Source organism: Salmo trutta, chromosome 35 (genome assembly GCF_901001165.1).
Source record: "Salmo trutta chromosome 35, fSalTru1.1, whole genome shotgun sequence".
NCBI lineage: Eukaryota > Metazoa > Chordata > Actinopteri > Salmoniformes > Salmonidae > Salmo > Salmo trutta.
The window spans coordinates 26,843,727-26,858,774 of NC_042991.1; the positions used below are offsets into that span (position 1 = coordinate 26,843,727).

General features: G+C 41.9%; 1 protein-coding gene across 2 annotated transcripts in view; it reads left to right on the forward strand.

The window, feature by feature from the left end:
- The window catches only part of LOC115174957 (5'-3' exoribonuclease 2-like), a 50,660-nt gene that overhangs the window by 24,942 nt on the left and 10,670 nt on the right, over positions 1-15,048 (forward strand). For both annotated transcript variants that reach the window (XM_029734034.1, XM_029734033.1), the window contains 10 exons: positions 1,044-1,151; positions 1,232-1,321; positions 1,531-1,603; positions 1,800-1,883; positions 3,915-4,012; positions 4,392-4,471; positions 4,585-4,641; positions 6,149-6,217; positions 10,018-10,152; positions 12,599-12,723. In XM_029734034.1, coding sequence (XP_029589894.1) covers positions 1,044-1,151; positions 1,232-1,321; positions 1,531-1,603; positions 1,800-1,883; positions 3,915-4,012; positions 4,392-4,471; positions 4,585-4,641; positions 6,149-6,217; positions 10,018-10,152; positions 12,599-12,723 — 919 coding nt within the window. The remainder of the gene's footprint in view (positions 1-1,043; positions 1,152-1,231; positions 1,322-1,530; positions 1,604-1,799; positions 1,884-3,914; positions 4,013-4,391; positions 4,472-4,584; positions 4,642-6,148; positions 6,218-10,017; positions 10,153-12,598; positions 12,724-15,048) is intronic.

The window sequence follows — 15,048 nt, forward strand, 5'->3', positions numbered from 1 at the left end:
GGAGATGGGTCACACCAGATACTGACTGGTTTTCTGATCCACGCCCCTACTTTTTTTTTTAAGCTATCTGTGACCAACCGATGCATATCTGTATTCCCAGTCATGTGAAATCCATAGATTAGGGTCTTGTGAATTTATTTCAAGGACTGATTTCCTTATGAACTGTAACTCAGTAAAATCGTTCAAATTGTTACATGTCGCTTTATATATTTGTTCAGTTTACATTTAATGATGGGATGAAACACATTTCATTGTTCACTTAGTTAGTTGTAGAAGTGAAGAGGGAGGTACTAAGCTGGTATTGGAAAGTGTTTTGGGACATGAACATTTGCCAGTTGGCGGACTTCCCAAACCCAATTCCAAGCCATTTGCACCATTCCTTCCAATGATTCAACTTTATGGTTTAACGACCTCTACTGCTCCTACCAGTTTTCCAAGTATGCAATCTTAAGAGAATTAAATGTCAGTCACAGGCAAGTGTCACCTAGATTAGAGGGTCATATAGGCTCCCAATTTTCTCTCAAAATGAATTGAAATTGAGAAAAAGTTTGGTGTTAACACGTTTTTGATTTGCAACTGCACAGGACCAAGAAGAAAACATCTAAACTGATATTGAGATTTTTTTAAACTTCAAATTCATAAATGGCCTGAACTCAATTATTCCAAATTTGAATGAATGTGGCTTGAGTCAAGTGGTTCTTTGCCCTCAATGCACTACATTGTAAATTGCAAGGGTGCCAATATATTTGACCGCATATGTAGGCCTAGGCCAGGGGTATTTATTTATCTCTGGGCATTCTTATTTAGTAGGCTATGTATTCAAATGTTTCCTGTTGAATTGTCAGTTATTTACGCAAATAAATCAAAGTAATGATTTACTATTTTCCTGACGTTGAATTCAGTCATTTATGTAAATAAATGTAAAATCAAATCTGGAGTAAGTGGACCCCAGCTAGCTAGTAATTTAATCACTGTCAGTGGAAATTCCGTTATTGGAGGATCATTTCTCCTGGTCGTCTGATTAACTGTCTGTTGATTGACAGGGGTGCGCGTCCTGGAAGTGGTACTTCCCGTTCCACTACGCCCCATTTGCCTCGGACTTCAAAGACATCAAAGGCATGTTCACCGACTTTGAGCTTGGGACCAAGCCGGTAAGAATGGAGGACGGCAGGTGTCTCTCTCTCCTATTGTTAGGCCTGTCTGTTTTATGTGGTCTGTTCCTGCGTTTCAGTTCAAGCCCCTGGAACAGCTGATGGGTGTCTTCCCTGCCGCCAGTGGTAACTTCCTGCCCCCAACATGGCGGTCACTCATGAGCAACCCAGTAAGTTTCACTTAATTTTAAAATGTTAACTATTTTTCAGCATAGTCCGAGCGTATATAGCAAATCTATAAGGGACCATAGATGTGGAACTGATAGATTTTCTATGTAGGGGACTATCCAAATAAAGTGTGACCGATGTTATGATCATAGAAGTTGGTTAACTGCTCTGTCACTCATGTTTTCCTAACCTGTCACTTCGTCTCAAACAGGAATCCTCCATCATTGACTTCTACCCTGATGACTTTGCCATTGACTTGAATGGAAAGAAATACGCTTGGCAGGGTAAGTCAACAGAATAATGGACTATTTAAACGGAACACCTTGACATGGCAGTGAATGCAGGTGGTTAGTTTGTATGTCCTGAATGATATACTCACTGCATTGCTTGCTCTTTGGGGTGCAGGCCTGGTAACTAAAGCATTACTGCTGATTTTTATAAAATCCATTTGATTGAATGCGTTTTCCCCTCTGTGTGTAGGTGTTGCATTGCTTCCCTTCGTGGATGAGCGCAGGCTGAGGGCAGCCTTGGCTGAAGTCTACCCAAACCTCTCTCCAGAGGAAAGTGAGTAATGGGATTCTTCAACTTCAATCCACCATTGTAAACCACTCCTTTTGGAATATGTATCACCATAGTACAGTTACAGTACTTTATTAATTAAATATTTCAAGTGTGACGAACACGTCTTTAGAAGATGAATGTACAATGCATTCGGAAAGTATTCAGACCCCTTGACTTTTTCCACATTTTGTTACGTTACAGCCTTATTCTAAAATGGATTAAATAAAGTAATAATCCCTCATCAATCTACACACAATACCCCATAATGACAAAGCAAAAACAGGTTTTTAGAAATTTGAACTAATGTATTACAAATAAAATTATCACATTTACATAAGTATTCAGACCCTTTACTCAGTAATTTGTTGAAGCACCTTTGGCAGTGATTACAACCTCGAGTCTTCTTGGGTATGACGCTACAAGCTTGGCACACCTGTATTTGGGGAGTTTCTCCCATTCTTCTCTGCACATCCTCTCAAGCTCTGTCAGGTTGGATAGGGAGCATCGCTGCACAGCTATTTTCATGTCTCTCCAGAGATGTTTGATCGTGTTCAAGTTCGGGCTCTGACTGGACCACTCAAGGACATTCAGAGACTTGTCCTGAAACCACTCCTGCATTGTCTTAGCTGTGTGCTTGGGGTCTTTGTCCTTTTTAGGGGAACTTTTGTCCCAGTCTGAGGTCCTGAGCACTCTGGAGCAGGTTTTCATCAAGGAGCTCTCTGGGGGCTCAGCGGTCTAAGGCACTGCATCTCAGTGCTAGAGGTGTCACTACAGACACCCTGGTTTGAATCCAGGCTGTATCACAACTGGCTGTTATTGGGAGTCCCATAGGGCGGCGCACAATTGGCCCAGCGCTGTCCGGGTTTGGCTGGTGTAGGCCATCATTGTAAATAAGAATTTGTTCTTAACTGACTTGCCTAGTTAAATAAAAAAAGTACAATCTTTCCCTCGATCCAGACTAGTCTCCCAGTCCCTGCTGCTGCCACCACCATGCATCACCGTAGGGATGGTGCCAGGTGTCCTCCAGACGTGACACTTGGCATTCAGGCAAAACAGTTCAATCTTTTGATCAGACCAGAGAATCTTGTTTGTCATGGTCAGTCTTTTAGATGCCTTTTGGCAAACTCCAAGCGGGCTGTCCTGTGCCTATTTACTAAAGAGTGGCTTCCGTGTTGCCACTCTACCATAAAGGCCTGATTTGGTGGAGTACTGCAGAGATGTTTCTTCTGGAGCTCTGTTAGAGTGACCATCGGGTTCTTGGTCTCCCCCCTGACCAAGGCCCTTCTCCCCCGATTGCTCAGTTTGGTCAGGCAGACAGCTCTTGGAGGAGTCTTGGTGGTTCCAAACTTCTTCCATTTAAGAATGATGGGGGCCACTGTTTTTGGGGACCTTCAATGCTGCAGAAATTTTTTGGTTCTCTTCCCCAGATCTGATCCTCGACACAATCCTGTCTGGGATCTCTATGCACAATTCCTTCAACCTCATGGCTTGGTTTTTGCACTGAAATACATTGTCAATTGTGGGACCTTATATAGACAGGTGTGTGCCTTTCCAAATCATGTCCAATCAATTGAATTTACCACAGGTGTACAACAATCAAGTTGTAGAGATATCTCAAGGATGCACCTGAGCTCAATTTCGAGTCTCATAGCAAAGGGTCTGAATGCTTATGTAAATAAGCTATTTCTGTTTTTTATTTTAAATTTGCCAACTTTCTAAAAACCTGTTTTTGCTTTGTAATTTTGTGGTATTGTGTGTAGATATTTTATTAATCCATCTTAGAATAAGGCTCTAACTGAACAAAATGTGGAGAAAGGGTCAAATACTTTCTGAATGACCTGTATAACATTACTTTATTACTGAAGTACTCAACCTGTGAAATGACTAATTGAACTCGCATAGCAATGTTTATCTTGAATGACCTTGGTGTTAGTGCTAATCAATAGGTTTATTATGGTATGAACTCCCTTTTAGGAATCGTTTGGATATTTGACTGTCAGTCACTCCAGCTGATGTTTTCTCTTTTTCTTTCAGACAAGAGGAACAGCCTTGGCAGTGATATGCTGTTTGTTGGGAAGTCTCATCCTTGCTGTGACTTCATCCAGGAACTGTACCGTGGAGAATCTCACGAGGTATGTGAAGCCATGTCCCTGCAGCCTGATCAACTAATAGTTTATTGTATAGTGTATTATAAACTGGGTGGTTCGAGTCCTAAATGCTGATTGGCTGACAGCCGTGGAATATCAGACCGTATACCATGGGTATGACAAAACATTTTATTTTTACTGCTCTAATTACATTGTTAACCAGTTTATAATAGCAATAAGGCACCTTAGGGTTTGTGATATATGGCCAATATACCACGACTAAGGGCTGTGTCCAGGCACTCCGCGTTGCGTCGTGCTTAAAAACAGCCCTTAGCCGTGGTATATTGGCCATAAACCACACCTCCTTGGGCCTTATTGCTTAAATATAGTATGATATTAACTTTGCTGTGTGTATTTTCCTCAGGGCACTGAAATGCCAGCAGAACTATGCCATGGAATTCAAGGTACATTAAATCTTGACGAAGACCCTATCCTACCAGATAGGTAAGGAATATCTATTTTATTATCATACATTTTAGATGTTACCATTTGCTGCCATTTATCCATCCTTCTGTGGAGAGAATCCTGGCTAACCTATGACTGTGAAACCTCGTTAGGCCAGTGCAGTCTCCCATCCCCATGCTGCGGGACATCGCACAGAACACTGCCATTGGGTAAGGATTCATATTTTACCCTCACAACCTCTGTTCATTCAGTTGGTGGTTCCCAAGGGGTATATGTAACCAAAATGGTGTTCAGTCTGGTCTGCTGCCCAATATCTGTTCTTCCATAGTTCCATTAACCAGGTTTCCATCCAACCTTTATGCGAGTTAAGTACATGTAGGATAAAAAATGTCATGACAGGCTTGATAGAAACAGAACATTTTTATGTACATTTTCCAAATGTCGACAAAGTAAATTTGGAGTCACGTGATGTGTGGTCCTCCCACTAGGGAAAGTATGCAGTTTATTAGGCTACATATTAAATACATTCTGAACTTCACAGGGTGGAGAAAGTGCAAGGTGATGAGCTTGACGCTCTTTTTCAATAAATATTGAGGGTCTTATTCTGCTGACATGTTCATCGACGCTTGGCTGCCGTTTTTGACAAAAATAATCTTGCTCTTTTGTCCATAATAATCTCATGTAGGCTATACATATGCTGTAGCCAACAGCGGCGTAGATAGAGTACTGCATCTGCCCTGTGTGCTGTTGGCTAGTGCGCACATGTCAATACCAGAGTGGGTACACTCGCTATATAACGCAAGCCTTTTTTGTGAGAACCATCGGTAGAGTTGAAAATGTGATGGAAACCCATTTAACTTGTATTCGGTATTCGGTACATGGGACTATAACCACAAAAGTGTTTTTTATGTGCCCTATGTCATCACGCACAGCCTTTTATCTGCAACAATTCAATTTGATGGAAGCTACAAAATATTCATACTTCAATGTTTCACCATGTCTGGCTGTACGAAGACTGAATTCCATAAGAATTTTCACCGGAAGTTGACAAGTTGACAATCCTTAGTGGTAGTCGTAAGTTCACATTCCTGTCTAACACTTCGTGATTGATCTCGACCAGGAGGCGAAGTTGGAGGTCAACTTTGCGAAACTAAATTCAAATGTTCCTGCTACAATGGTCGACTTCAGACTCTCATATTTACCACAAGAGGGCTGCAACTGTCACTGGGTCCTTAGATGAAATGACCTGCTGGTCCCTCTGGGGGTCAGTTTTAAGAGAAGCTGAGACTCCTTCATTCACACCGGGCCTCCGTCCCAAATGGCTCCCTATATAGTTCATTACTTTTGGCCAGATATAGGGGGCCATTTTGAAGACGTGTCCCTCATTCACACTGAGTTGGAACAAGACTCATGCCAAACTTGAATTGATACCGTTTTCTATGACCAGTGCTGGAGTATCAGATGATGATAATACCAGGGCTCACTGTATTTCTCCTTGGGACAGGATGGTTATTGAATATATTGCCAATGCAAGGTTTGGGGTCAGCTTTGCCTGTACTCTTAGGCAATCCATGTTCTTAAAAATATTTTTTTCTGTTTTCACTAAGGCTAAATTAAAAGTTCTGATATAAACTAACACGTTAATAATTAATAAAATCAATTGTAGCAAGAATTCTGTTTTATAAATGTGTAAATTGTTCCTTTTTATCTTGGCAGAGTGAAATATAAGGACCCACAGTACAGAGAAACCTTTGTGTTCAAGGCTGTCATTCTTCCTGGGGCTAAGTAAGTTAACTATATTTCTATATATTTAAAAATATATATATTATAATACATCGTTTTTTATAATGAACATATTCCCATTGCATCAGTGTTGTATATAATCTTACTGTGTGTATAACACCTGGTGTATATTCTGTGTTTTCCACAAACACATGTAGCCAGCCAGGCTCCCCCCAGGTTGACAGTTTTGCCAGACGAGCTCTATTCTATGTTGGTGGCCGTCTAGTACATTTTAATGCTAGGTTGTATTTTCAACCGGGGGAAAAAACATGATTTAAATAAATTATTAATGAATCAATCAAATGTATTTATAAATCCCTTTTTAGATCAGCAGAGGGCACAAAGTGCTATAAAGAAACCCAGCCTAAAACCTCAATCAGCAATCAATGCAGATGTAGAAACACAGTGGCTAGGAAAAACTCCCTAGAAAGGCAGGAACCTGGGAAGAAACCTAGAGAGGAACCAGGCTCTGAGGGGTGGCCAGTCCTCTTCTGGCTGTGCTGGGTGGAGATTATGAGAGTACATATTGTTCTTCAAGATGTTCAAATGTTCATAGATGACCAGCAGGGTCAAATAATAATCACAGTGGTTGTAGAGGGTGCAACAGGTCAATACATCAGGAGTAAATGTCAGTTGACTTTTCATAGCCGATCGTTCAGAGGTTGAGACAGCAGGTGTGGTAGGGAGAGAGAGTGGAAAACAGCAGGTGCGGTAGGGAGAGAGAGTGGAAAACAGCAGGTGCGGTAGGGAGAGAGAGTGGAAAACAGCAGGTGCGGTAGGGAGAGAGAGTGGAAAACAGCAGGTGCGGTAGGGAGAGAGAGTGGAAAACAGCAGGTGCGGTAGGGAGAGAGAGTGGAAAACAGCAGGTGCGGTAGGGAGAGAGAGTGGAAAACAGCAGGTGTGGTAGGGAGAGAGAGTGGAAAACAGCAGGTGCGGTAGGGAGAGAGAGTGGAAAACAGCAGGTGCGGTAGGGAGAGAGAGTGGAAAACAGCAGGTGCGGTAGGGAGAGAGAGTGGAAAACAGCAGGTCCGGGACAAGGTAGCGCGTTCGGTGAACAGGTCAGGGTTCCTTAGCCGCAGGCAGAACTGGAGCAGCAGCACGACCAGTTGGACTGGGGACAGCAAGAAGTCATCAGGCCAGGTAGTCCTGAGGCATGATCCTAGGGCTCAGGTCCTCTGGGAGGGGAGAGAGAATTAGAGGGAGCATACTTAAATTCACACAGGACACCGCAGAATTCACACAGGAGAATTACACATAGGCTATTACAGCATAGATACTGGAAACTGAGACTGGTGGGGTCGGGGGACTCTGTGGCCCCGTCCGACGAAACCCCCGGACAGGGCCAACCTGGCAGGATATTACCCCAACCACTTTGCCCAAGCACAGCCCCTACACCACTAGAGGGATATCAACAGACCAACTTACTACCCTGAAGATCTCCACTGCCCAGGGGGTGCAAAAGTGTTTCATCAGCTGTTGTACAATATGATATAAAACACAAGAAAAAATAATTTTGACTGTATTGGGCCTTTAAAGAATCCTGTTGCAGTCTGCTGACTTACACAGGCTTCAAGCTTCATTTTGAGGCGTTTTCTCAGCCATCTGCAATACAGGCATGAATGAAGCAGGCGTTTGACATGGGCTTTGCTACACAGAAAGCAGCAGTTGACTAGTCCCTTGTGAACACTTTGATTAAATCACTAGACATATCAATATCTTTGAATATACCATATAAGTATCATTGGCTTAAAACAATTCAAGCTGTTTTCTTTTAGCCTCACTCTGGTGCAAAATATATCTCTCCACTAGCCTACCTATTGTTCCTGCGGTGAGAAGGATTCACCATATTCATTGAATGTTTTCAAAATGTATCTGTAGATAATCGCCATAAAGTCTACCAGTAACCAAATTAGGGAACTAAGTGAATGGCTCTCTTACCGATGCAATTCGGTAGGCTACTGACGAGTCACTCACTTTAACGTCACTGTCTGGCAAGGCCTGATAAGACTTCAAATAAAAACAATCTTTAGTTGTCCTGATGTGATACCATGGACATACAATGCATTCGGAAAGTTCAGATCACCTTGCCTTTTTCCACATTTTATTACATTACAGCCTTATTCTAAAATGGATTATAGTGTTTTATTTGCTCATCAATCTACACACAATACCCCATAATGACAAAAGCAACAACAGACTTTTAGACATGTTTGCAAATGTATTAAAAATCTAAAACTGAAATAACACATTCACGTAAGCATTCAGACCATTTACTCAGTACTACTTTGAAGCACCTTTAGCAGCGATTACAGCCTTGAGTCTTCTTGGGTATGACGCTACAAGCTTGGCACACCTGTGTTTAAGGAGTTTCTCCCATTCTTCTCTGCAGATCCTCTCAAGCTCTGTCAGGTTGGATGGGGAGCGTAGCTGCACAGCTATTTTCAGGTGTCTCCAGAGATATTCGATTGGTTTCGGGCTCTGGCTGAGCCACTCAAGGACCATTCAGAGACTTGTCCCGAAGTCACTCCTGCGTTGTCTTGGCTGTGTGCTTAAGGTTGCTGTCCTCTTAGAAGGTGAACCTTCACCCCAGTCTGAGGTCCTGAGCGCTCTGGAGGATTTCATCAAAGATCTCTCTGTACTTTGCTCTGTTCATCTTTCCCTCGATCCTGACTAGTCTCCCAGTCCCTGACGCTGAAAAACATCCCCACAGCATGATGATACCACCATGCTTCACTGTAGGGATGGTATTGGCCAGGTGATGAGTGATGCCTGGTTTCCTCCAGACGAGACACTTGGCTTTCAGGCCAAAGAGTTTAATCTTTGTTTTATCAAACCAGAGAATCTTGTTTGTCATGGTCAGTCCTTTAGGTGCCTTTTGGCAAACTCCAAGTGTGCTGTCATGTGCCTTTTACTGAGGAGTGGCTTCCATCTGGCTGCGCTACCATTAAGGCCTGATTGGTGGAGTACTGCATAGATGGGAGAACCTTCCATAAGGACAACCATCTCCACAGAGGTACTCTGGAGCTCTGTCAGAGTGACCATCGGGTTCTTGGTTGACTCCATGACCAAGGCCCTTCTCCCCCGATTGCTCAGTTTGGCCGGGCAGCCAGCTCTAGGAAGAGTCTTGGTGGTTAGAAGTTTATTCCATTTAAGAATGATGGAGGCCACTGTGTTCTTGGGGACCTTCAATGCTGCAGAAATGTTTTGGTACCCTTCCCCAGATCTGTGCCTCGACACAATCTTGTCTCGGAGCTCTATGGACAAGTCCTTCGACATCATGGTTTGGTTTTTGCTCTGACATGCACTGTCAACTGTGGGACCTTTATATAGACAGGTGTGTGCCTTTCCATATCATGTCCAATCAATTGAATCTACCACAGGTGAACTCCAATCAAGTTGTAGAAACATCTCAAGGATGATCAATGGGAACAGGATGCACCCAAGCTGAATTTTTAGTATCATAGCAAAGGGTCTGAATACTTATGTAATAAAGTATTTCTCTTTTTTATTTTAACTAAATGTGCTAACATTTATAAACCTATTTTCACTTTGTCATTATGGGGTATTGTGTGTATATTGAGGAAAAAAATGAATTTAATACATTTTAGAATAAGGCTGTAACGTAACAAAATGTAGAAAAAGAGAGGGGTCTGAATACTTTCCGAATGCGCTGTATTTTCCCATGTGGGTTGTCTTTATTTTTTTGTGTTTGATCATGGAGCTCTGACATTGTATGGTCTTGATTGTGACTGTTCATTTGTTTGAAAAATCTAAAAATTGTACTTACAAAAATCTTTCCTCAGGATGCCTGAGAAGGTTCTGAAGCCTGGGGACTGGGAGAGAGGGAACCGTGGCAGGGGTAACTGGAGGCCCCAACTGGGTTTCAACTCCAACAGGCAGCAGGTCCACCTTGACCAGTCAGCCTTCAGGGCCCTGGGGTACGTGCACACCACTTCAAACTAGATAGCATTGATCGACTTTTATGATGTCACTTCAACAGTCGCCATTAAATACCCACCTTTTGATTTATGCCATCTAAGCTCTTTTACTTAGTCAGATGTTCTTAGAAGGCTGGATTATCATTTAAATCTGCAGTCTGTAATTCAAAAAATGCTCACCCCCCCATGCTTGTTTTTGATAAACAGCTGAGGGATGTTTTAAGCTATACAGTGTTTACTGTTACATTAACAAAGTAAATAGTTAAACCAAGTTCAAAGTTCATGAAGTCTAAAAATGAATGTACCTATCCCGGATTGCCCCTTTAAGGAACCTGGGTAATTGAACATCTGGCTGATTCTGGACATGTGTCCACGCACATACACACATACCGTTCAAAGGTTTTGGGTCACTTAGAAATGTCCTTGTTTTTGAAAGAAAAGCACTTTTTGTCAATTAAAATAACATCAAATGGATCAGAAATACAGTGTAGACATTGTTAATGTTGTAAATGACTATTGTAGCTGGAAACGACTGATTTTTAATGGAATATCTACATAGGCGTACAGAGGCCCATTATAAGCAACCATCACTCCTGTGTTCCAATGGCACGTTGTGTTAGCTAATCCAAGTTTATCATTTTAAAAAGGCTAATTGATCATTAGAAAACCCTTTTGAAATTGTTAGCACAGCTGAAAACTGTCGTGCTGATGAAAGAAGCAATAAAACTGGCCTTCTTTAGACTAGTTGATTATCTGGAGCATCAGCATTTGTGGGTTCAATTACAGGCTCAAAATGGCCAGAAACAAAGAACTTTCTTCTGAAACTCTTCAGTCTATTCTTGTTCTGACAATTGAAGGCTATTCCATGCGAGAAATTGCCAAGAAACTGAAGATCTCGTACAACGCTGTGTACTACTCCCTTCACAGAACATCGCAAACTGGCTCTAACCAGAATAGAATGAGGAGTGGGAGGCCCCGGTGCACAACTGAGCAAGAGGACAAGTACATTAGAGTGCTGCCTGTTGGAGTAGAAACCCAGTTTGATAAACAGACGCCTCACAAGTCCTCAACTGGCAGCTTCATTAAATAGTTCCCACAAAACACCAGTCTCAACGTCAACAGTGAAGAGGCGACTCCGGGATGCTGGCCTTCTAGGCAGAGTTCGTCTGTCCAGTGTCTGTGTTCTTTTGCCCATCTTAATCTTTTATTTTTATTGGCCCATCTGAGATATGGCTTTTTCTTTGCAACTGCCTAGAAGGCCAGCATCCCGGAGTCGCCTCTTCACTGTTGATGTTGAGACTGGTGTTCTCAGAACAAGAATAGACTGACAAGTTTCTGAAGAAAGTTCTTTTTTTCTGGGCATTTTGAGCCTTTTTTACCTTTTATTTTACTAGGCAAGTCAGTTAAGAACACATTCTTATTTTCAATGACGGCCTAGGAACTGCCTTGTTCAGATTTGTACCTAGTCAGCTCGGGGATTCGATCTTGCAACGCTCTAACCACTAGGCTACGCTGCCGCCAATTGAACCCACAAATGCTTATGCTCCAGATAATCAACTAGTCTAATGAAGGCCAGTTTTATTACTTCTTTAATCAGCACAATAGTTTTCAGCTGTGCTAATATAATTTCAAAAGGGTTTTCTAATTATCAATTAGCCTTTTAAAATGATAAACTTGGATTAGCTAACACAACGTGCCATTGGAACACAGGAGTGATGGTTGCTGATAATGGGCCTCTGTACGCCTATGTAGATATTCCATTAAAAATCAGTCGTTTCCAGCTACAGTAGTCATTTACAACACTGTATTTCTGATTAATTTGATATTTTAACGGACAAAAAATGTGCTTTTCTTTCAAAAACAAGGACATTTCTAAGTGACCCCAAACTTTTGAACTGTAGTGTATATTATTTATGAATGAATTATGCATGCTTCTGAAGCAACCATGATGAAGAAAAAAAAAATTCTGACTACAAGTCCTTCATTCTTTAGATTTAGCAGCTATTTGCCTTGATGGGGCCAAATCGCAGGTATTCAGAAACGGGTAATTAGGAAAACCTGGCATGAATGTGTTTTTTGGGGGGTGGGGGGGTAGTTTGCTTGTGTGTAGCTGTGACAGGAAATGGTTAGTATTAGCAGTCATGTCTATAGTATACTAAATCTCAGTAGGAATGTTTTATGAAATGTGTTCTGTATGTGTAGGATTTCTGCCGTTAGCTGATGTTTAATGCCTCAGACTTGGTGTGTTCCTGAATCTAAAGTAGCCACCGTATTGGGTGCACTTGGCGTGGCATCCGGACCCAAATGTCTTCCTCAATTAAGTACCCGGCCACAAGGGTTAGTCAGCTATTTGGCTGGCAGCTGGCGCTTATAGAAGTGTGTATGGAACAGCCGTTAACTGATGTTTAACGTCTGTGACTTACTGTGCGTGTTCTGTTGTTTTCAGTCACAGCATGAACAGACAGCAGCAGGGAGGTGGGCAGTACAGCAACGCTCCGCCCCCTGGCAACTACCACCAGGGGAACTACAGCAGGCCCCCCCACAGCGGCGGTCACCTCCCACCCTTCCAACGTAAGACCACCTACACCCACACAGGCCTCAGACAAACACACCTTTACTGCATTTCTGATCAACTAAAATATAGCCATTACATTGTGTCAGGTAGTATCTCTCTCCATCTGAAATAGGCAATAGAAAGGCTGTCAGGCGGCCAGTAATCTTCATTCCGATAAGGCGTTTTGTTTCATCATTCCTTACTTGCGGCTACATTTCACTTCCTTTCTCCTTGGCTGAGATATTGTACCTCTTCTGAAAAGACATAACTATATTATACAATTAAATGGCCCTTTGTTCAACACTGGGAAGTTAGAATGGTGTAACCTACGTATGGAGGGGGGACATTCTCTCTCTCTCTCTGTTTCCCTGCCCCTAATCAGAGGCTCCTGGATGGGCCCTTGCCTCATGCTCCTCTGACAGCAGGTGTGTGTTACAAATGGCACCCTATTCCCTACACAGTGCACTACTTTTGACCTATATAGTGCCCATAGAGTTCCGATCAAAAGTAGTGCACTATATAGGGAATAGGTTGTCATTTGGGATGCAGACTCGGTTCTCCAATTTGACTTTGATGTGCCAATTTGCAAATGGATGAATAATCTCATCTGTCTGCTGATAGCTTGTGGGGGAGTCGAGACTATTATGGTGGCACTTGATGCAAATAAGCCTTGGTTCCTTCGGATTGTGGCAGCCAGTGCCTCCCCTGGCCTATGCTGTTTATTCCTGATGGTAAACTTGCCAATTAGCAGCGTAGGACCGAACTTCATCCTCTCTTTTTCTATATGAGAGTTATTTTGATTAAGGCAATCAGGGTTAATACTCTGGCCCATCTGTGATTGTGGGCCTGTTTCTCTTGAAATTGTCACTTTACGTGACGGTGGGATTTTTTTCTTCATGTTCTTCTAGTCCTCCTGAAGAGATGTAATTATTCCTACACTTCTGGAGGCTTGATATTAACATTTAGTTGATGTGAATTGTAACTGCTTAATTTCACCAACTACTGTACCTTTGACACTTTCCTTGAATAACCAGATGGCCTACACATTAAGTCAGTAAGAGCAATTTACATGAAATAATTGTAAAAATAATTGTAGTATTTATTCCCATCCGTAATAAGAGAATCTAGCCATTTTGGTCAACTAATTTATGTACAAGTTTCATGATTATGAATTGTTATATTTAATGAGATTAATAACCACATTCCCTATGGAAAATCTACACCCCCTTGAACTTTTCACATTTTGTTGTGTTACAAAGTGGGATTTAAATAGATTTAATTGTCATTTTTGGGGGGGGGTCATTGATCTACACAAAATACACATGTCAAGTGAAAATGTCTATCTTTTTATTAATAAAAAAAATTGTATTCACCTCCTTTGTTTAGGCAAAACTATCGCTAGTTCAGAAGTAAAATCTGGCTTAACAAATCACAAGTTATGAATTCACTCTGAAATAATGGGGGTTGACATAATTTTTTTAATGACTACCCCCTTCCTCTTTCCCCATACATCTGTAAGGTTCCCCAGTCAAGTATTGGATTTCAAGCACAGATTCGTCTACAAAGACCAGGGAGCTTTTCAAAAGCCTCATAAAGAAACTGCTGTGATTGGTAGATGGGTAACAATAAATCAGACATTGAATATGTCTTTAAGCATGGAAATGATGCTGTGGCTGATGTGTTAAACCACCCAGACAAATCAAAGATGCAGCCGTCCAACTGAGCTGCAGGACAGGAAGGAAATTGCTTTGGGATGTCACCATGAGACCATTAAGGATTTTATAAAAACAGCTACAGAGATCAATGGCTGTGATGGTAGAAAACTGAGGCTGGATTAAGAACATTGCAGTGACTCCACAGTAATGACTTCAATGAGAGTGAAAAGAAGAATGCTAATCTATAGAATAAAAAGCCACAAAAGTAATACTGCAAAAAAACATAGCTAAGTAATACACTTTTGGGCATAAATGCAAACCTTATGTTGGGGGGGGGACACCACATTACTGAGTAACTTAACTGCCTCATTTTCAAGCATGGTGGTGGCTGCATCATATTATGGGTATGCTTGACATCGGCAAAGACTAGTGAGTTTTTCAGGATGAAAAGAAATGGAGCTAAGCGCAGTCAAAATCCTGAAGTAAAACCTGCTTCAGTCTGTTTTACGCTAAACACTGGGCGAGGAATTCACCTTTCAGCAGGACAATAACATGCAACACAAAGCGAAATCTACACTGGAGTTGCTTACCAAGAAGACAGTAAATGTTCCTGAGTGGCCAAGTTACGTTTTTGACTTAAATATGCTTAAATCTATGGCTGTCTAGCCATGATCCCCAACATCTTGA